At 42.8% G+C, this 6,264-nt stretch overlaps 1 protein-coding gene across 3 annotated transcripts in view; it reads right to left on the bottom strand.

The window, feature by feature from the left end:
- Positions 1-2,375: 2,375 nt before the first annotated feature.
- The window catches only part of LOC137592145 (ADP-ribosylation factor-like protein 15), a 95,460-nt gene continuing 91,571 nt past the window's right edge, over positions 2,376-6,264 (bottom strand). For all 3 annotated transcript variants that reach the window (XM_068310071.1, XM_068310070.1, XM_068310072.1), the window contains exon 5: positions 2,376-4,133. In XM_068310071.1, coding sequence (XP_068166172.1) covers positions 3,981-4,133 — 153 coding nt within the window. In that variant the 3' untranslated portion in view covers positions 2,376-3,980. The remainder of the gene's footprint in view (positions 4,134-6,264) is intronic.

Here is a 6,264-nt window from a genome sequence, read left to right as displayed (position 1 = left end):
GCGATGGCGGCACCAAAGCTGTGTCACTGCTAAAGGATCCCGAGGAGGGGAGCTGTCTTTTTGTGGGAGCGACCACTTGCTGTGAAGGGTCGGGAATGTGGGGTGTCCCGCGTGGAGCATCGGCCGTGGGAGGCAGAGCAGGGGTACAAGGCCCAGATGGATTTCAGGGCAACATCTGGTCCCCCCTCCTGGCTGGGTCTTATCAGCAAAGACGCTGCCACAATGGACGGGAGAAGGGAGAAGACAGAGAGAAGGGCATTCTTCGTAAAGTTTAAGAAAACATGCCTGCTTTTGTTTGTCTTGTAAACAAAAGTTAGGTTCCCCGTTGGGTCGTGCATTTGCATTTTACAAAGCTCACAGGGTTTGTGTTGTGTGTGTGTGTGTGTGTGTGTCTGTGTGTGATCGCATTTGGTTTCACTTGTGGTACGTAGTTTACTGTATGTGGCGTTACGCACCACATCACAGTCAAACGCTTTCACAAGAAGCCAAAAGGACAGATATGGAATAAAAACATTAATAAAAGTTATGTAACTCCCACAACCTTACATCGTACAATTTCTTATGAATTCTGTTAGATTCAAACTTTTACAATTAAAAATCAATTACAATTTAAGTCTCTTTGGATCAGTATTTTTTTCAGAATTACATCCTAAAATCTTTCCTTTTATTGTCGTACGCATTCATCTCACGCTGTCCTTTTTTGTTTCTTCAATTCATCCAAGGAGCAGTTCAAAATAACAAACAAAAAGAAACTACACGTCATGCTCATGTCAACTTACTGAAAAATAGAAATTATAATAACAAAAGTGAGAATAATAATCTTAATTATTTTTTTTAACCCTGAACACTGAACTTAATCCACACCTGATGACAGATTCCATGTGTTACCGCTGACTGTGTGTACAGTACACACACTAAATACTAGCAATATGATGATAATAATAATGATTGTTATATCATATCTAATAAAATTATCAAAGCAAATAATTGGGTGAATTTCCATTGACAAAATCCAAACTCAAAGAGACTAATGTTTAATTGGCATTACTGACAGGTAGGTTGGATCTCAGCTTTTTGTGTGGTATTATTTTTGTGGGTTTCTCAAATTATTTAATGGCAACCGTCAATTAAATTCATTCTAAAAATAATTTGCAGTCTATATTTTTGACATGCTGTATCCATTACAATAAACATTGTGAACCTTGCTGTTGCTGGGTGATGCACGGGTGCGTTCAGGCAGGTTGGAAAGGTCTGGACCGCATCACCACAACAACAACAGTCTTATCTGTAAACCACACTGAGGGGCCGATGCCAGTGAGACAGGAGGAAAACAGGAGTGACAACAACCAGTAATTAAGTAGGCAGAGCAGGTAAAGGTTTGGCGTGGGAAGAGAAGATTGGCTGCATTTTGAATAGAATCCACTGTATAGACAGGAGGAGTGAGTGAGGAGGCGTGGAGGAGAGCTCCCCCACCTCCCCCTGATGTCTCCCATGAGGGCTGCTTCACTGAGGTCCTGGCCTCTTCCCTTCCTCTGGGCATCCTGGATGCCCACGGTGAGGGAGGGCTGCTTCGGCACAACCAAAGGGAAGCGGAGTGACAGAAAAGAGGGAGATGGAGAGAAACTGGGGGGAAAAACAGCGATAAGGAGAGAAGATAAAGAGGAAAAAAAAGCAGGGACAAAATGAGAGCGACAGGAAGAATAGGGAGGAGTGAGAAGAGCGCAGCAGCCTATGCTTTGTCTCAAGGCTGTAGCGGCTTCCAGAGCCGGTGTGCAGCAGACTGAAGAGAAGCACGTCTGCCCAGAGGCAGAGACTGGAAAACAGGATCAAAGAGTCGCCAGGGCAACCTGCATGACACACATTGTATTAAAGCCACACGGTTAATTTGAAAGAGATGGAAGAAGGGCAAGAAGAGAAGAAAAGAGGAGGCAGTGGTAGTACAGAGTAGAGTAGATTTTCAACTGTCTGTCTCAGTTAACTTTCTACTCAAAAAGTTCCTGAGCGGCTACACTTTGACTCAGAGTAAAGTTAAATTGAACTGTAATAAAGAGCCAGACCGCCACTGTCTCTTGTATGTTTTGAAGATAATCTTCTGCTGTCTGTGATTTCCACAGGTCACCTTGAGTCAGGAAGGGATACTGACACTCTGCTCATCAGACACTTCATACAGATAACATGAAGTGTGAGATAACTGTCCATTGGATAAATAGATAAAACACGAAAAACAAGAGCCAACCCTGTTTAAAAAAAAATATCCGAACATCTAGTAAAACATATCATATATTTTAACAGGCAAGAGCATCGAGACCATAAATAAGAAATGAGAGAATATTCACAATCTTAAAACTTTAATGTCCATTAAAAAAAAACAGACAACAAAGACCAGAACAAAAACTGGCTGCAGCGAATGCTTTAAACTCAAAGTATGAGCAGGTAAACTGCAAATCATTGGACAGATTTATTTTGAACTAAGACCTGTGGATGCATGGGTAGAACTGGATTATATATATATATAAAAAAAACAACTAGCAGATCGCACAACAGGTAGAAAAAAAATTTAAACTCTTGAAACCTGAAAAATTCCATAATAAAACAACAAAAACTATAAAATACACAAGGAGGCAACGGGAACATGACAAAAGCCTGTCTGGAGGACACCTGTGATAACCGATACAGCTTGTATTACAGGTGTGGAGTCCACATGGGGAAAGGGGGACGTGGGATAAAAACCCCAGCAGTAATGGAGACAGGGAGCGACACGGGGTGGAGGGGCAGCTCTGTTTGGGATGGGGCTGGGATGAGGTGGGGCGGGGGTCCACGATAAACAGCAGACAGGGAGGGTCTTCACAGACAGTTGGAAGGCATTAGGGTGTCGGACAGGGACTGTCAGATGCAGCTGTTGCTGCGGCTGATTGATAGAGTTTGTATTCCACCCTGATGGGAGGCTTGAATCACTTGAAAGTGTTAAGATGGTTTATATTGAAAGGGAAAAAAAAAGAAATACAGAAAGTCTATTAAAAAAACAAAAACAACAGAAAGTTGTTTAACACTGAACAGAAACCAAATGAATCACATTTCTCCACATTGAAGTTACATCAAGGCTGATCAATCGTTGCCATTACTTGAAATTTGTGGATTTTGGTTGAGATTATTAATAAATGTGGCGTGATATATAAAAATCTGAATATAGCTCTATGAGGTTAAGATACAGAGCTATCAAATATATCCTAAGTTGCCCACTTATAAAAACATCCCCACTCGCTGCTGCTTTCTCCAAATGAGCTCATATCTCCACAAGGTCACACAGCACTTATGTACATGAATAGCGGCGCTTGTGTGCGGCTGCACAGGAGGGTACAGGGCAATATGCTCGCTGCATATACATAACACTCCATGGAGATACTCAGACTACACTATTCAGATTAGATATTCAGACACGGTGAGAGTCACCGATATGTAACTACTGTACGTAACACAAGGCTTTGGACTAACGCACCTCAATCACAAAACCACATTTGTTGTTACGGAGTCAAAATGAGACGAACGCTTGACTCTCACACATCGCTTCTCTGTGGAAAGAACATCAACAGCGTCCACCCAAACATCCTGTAAAGTAATTACAGGCAACCTGGACTCCCCGTTGTGTGACGTTTGTGTGTGTAAATGTGTGTGTGTGTGTTAGTGTCCAGCAATGACTGAGGACATGCCCTACATCCAAAACACCATTGGTTTAATCCATCTGGCACAGACTGAATTCAACAACGTGTGTTTCTAGATGTTAACTACAGCTCTCCTCTGTCAGGTTGGAGTGACTCTCTCTTGTGCTCGCTCTGAAGGGAGGATGACATACAATATAATTAACATCTGCTTTATTTTGTTGTGGTTACGTGTTTGTTTCTGAGCATGAGTGTGTGTATACGGGCACCAGCAGGACGCAGTGTTTCCTCCTCGTTAGCTCCTAATGTCTCTTGGCGTTAGAATCATATTCTCGCAGGATCGGGGTCTTTGTCCTCCAAAAGGTTAATGAACTGAGCAAAGATCTCCTTCACTGCCTCCATGTTATCAGTGCTGCTGCCCTCCAGGATCCAGCGCTTCCCTCTGGCCAGAGGTTCCAGCTCAAAGTATTTCTTAACCTGCCAGCGACAATGAAGAGACATTCAGTTTAGAAATGGATTATAGCAGTTTTATTTCGGATCCAAATACTGGAAAAGTTTACACACCACACAAACAAAAGTTATCAGAAGCTACCCCTGGTTATTCCAAGTCTCACAATACCAACCCCAGCTGCTAAATTAAAATGAAATCTAATAAAGCATTTGATTCAAGTTAAACATTTAAAAATGATTACAAAATGATTTTAATGACAAACATTTGGGACAATGTGCCATGTGCTTTTTTTTTACCTGCTGGGAATGACGACTCTAAGGAGACAGATAATGAACAGCTGATAAAAAATGAGGAATGTTTTCAATCATAAATAATATGTAAGAAAAGCACCGGTTTAAGTGTTGCATTATAGTTTTTAGAGGCCACACAACTCGTCCTCTGAGGCACTGAACATTCAAAGAACACAGTATATCAACTCATTCCGTACTTTAACTAGATTTACACTCACAATGTGTTTCCTTTAATTAATCAAACAAAAAGATGACGGTGCAAACCTGTAAATTAATTCAATAGCGTATCTTGTAATAACGACAATCTCATTTTCAATTTGAATGTCTTATAAAAAGCATGAGCTGGAAAGCAGATGTGTGCCAGTCACCACAGACATACCCGTGCTATGAAGGAAGACAAGCAATCATGAGTGCAGACTGATGTAGTTTCTGTACTAGTATAACCAGACTTTGGAGATTAGACAAATTCTCAATAGCAAACACTGATAACCTCTAAGTCTTATCTAAAGCAAAAACAAAGTGTGTACACCCTGTAAACAACCTAAATCCACACAGGTGTCAGTCACACTCAAATGACTTCTCAATTTCAAGTGGAATTGCTTCTGTCTAGACCATGCTGGGCTGTCTAGCTGTGCCATAGTGTGTGGCATGAAGAAGATGTGGAGGAGGAGAGAGGGGGGTGGGGTGAGGGGTGTGTGTGTGTGTCTGTGTGTGTGTGTGTGTGTGGGTATTCTTTGTGTCTGCTCAAATCCAGCCAGCCATGCCCATGAGTGGGAGAGTGAGCTCTGTCTCTGCCCATGAGCCGACGCTCTGTCCGGGTGTAATGTGAGTTTAATGACAGATTAAGTCACCTCAGCCACGTTTGGCTCACAGGCCTGACGAGAAAGCTGAGCAGACCCAAACAGTGTTAACAAATCTGTCTGGGTAACCCGAGCTGCCCTAGTCCGGGCTCTAGCTCCAGACCTAGACTGCAGACGATGTGGCTGGCTGCCTGTCTGGCTGGCTGGCTCACCAGCATGCCTGTAGCCAAGGCCCTCTTCTGGAAGACTTTGCCCCCTGCAATGGCAGACAGGCAAACGCCTAGCAGTGAGCAAAGCTTTTCTCTTCTTACGGCAGAACACCCCAAAAGGTTCCTCAATCTGTGAGATAAGTCGTCTGAATTTGTGTAGTTATGATCAACAAGCTGCCTGAAATACTCTTGAAATCTCTTTATTTAGTACCCTGTTGGCAGAGACACCTTCCTGTTGGACACATGTCACTGACAGCACATCCAAGCCACAGATTTAATCGTACAACAGGTGGACAGGGTATGTCGCCAAAATGCTACACGACAAAAGGAACCCCATGACCCATGAACAGCCGAGTGCATCTATACGGGCAGTCGACAGCGTGGCCCAAACCAGTTTCTCTGAGATTAAGTCTTCCTAAGCACACTTATGCTTGCTTAAGGAATTGCGTGTGGCTGTGGGAAGGGTAAGCCACAGAAGACGGTGGTTGCCAGATGGCTCCTAGGATGACCACTGGGTCATCCAGTCTAGGTCATATGGAGAGCTTCGCCTTGTGCATGGGAGAAAGCGGCTTATGCATGCATCAGGGTGTCAAAAAATCTTTAATCACGTATGTCGATGTTAACTGTCTTCCTGCTGCTGGAATCTAGCCACTGGTGTATTTGACTCAGGGATGCAGAATTCTCCATGAACAAGTCTGAATTTTTGCAGGTGCTGCTCAACCTGTATAATAGTTGAGGAAAGCAAATATTTTGATGATAGATCAGTCGAATGACATGACTTTGCTATTTATTTGCTGAGCAACTGGATGATTCCACAACTGCCAAAAAATTTTTAAGTTGAAAGAGTATTACTGCTTA

This window comes from Antennarius striatus, chromosome 3 (genome assembly GCF_040054535.1).
Source record: "Antennarius striatus isolate MH-2024 chromosome 3, ASM4005453v1, whole genome shotgun sequence".
In the NCBI taxonomy this organism is placed as follows: Eukaryota; Metazoa; Chordata; class Actinopteri; order Lophiiformes; family Antennariidae; genus Antennarius; species Antennarius striatus.
Note: the sequence above shows the minus strand (reverse complement) of the source record. Positions and strands in the feature narration are given on the sequence as shown.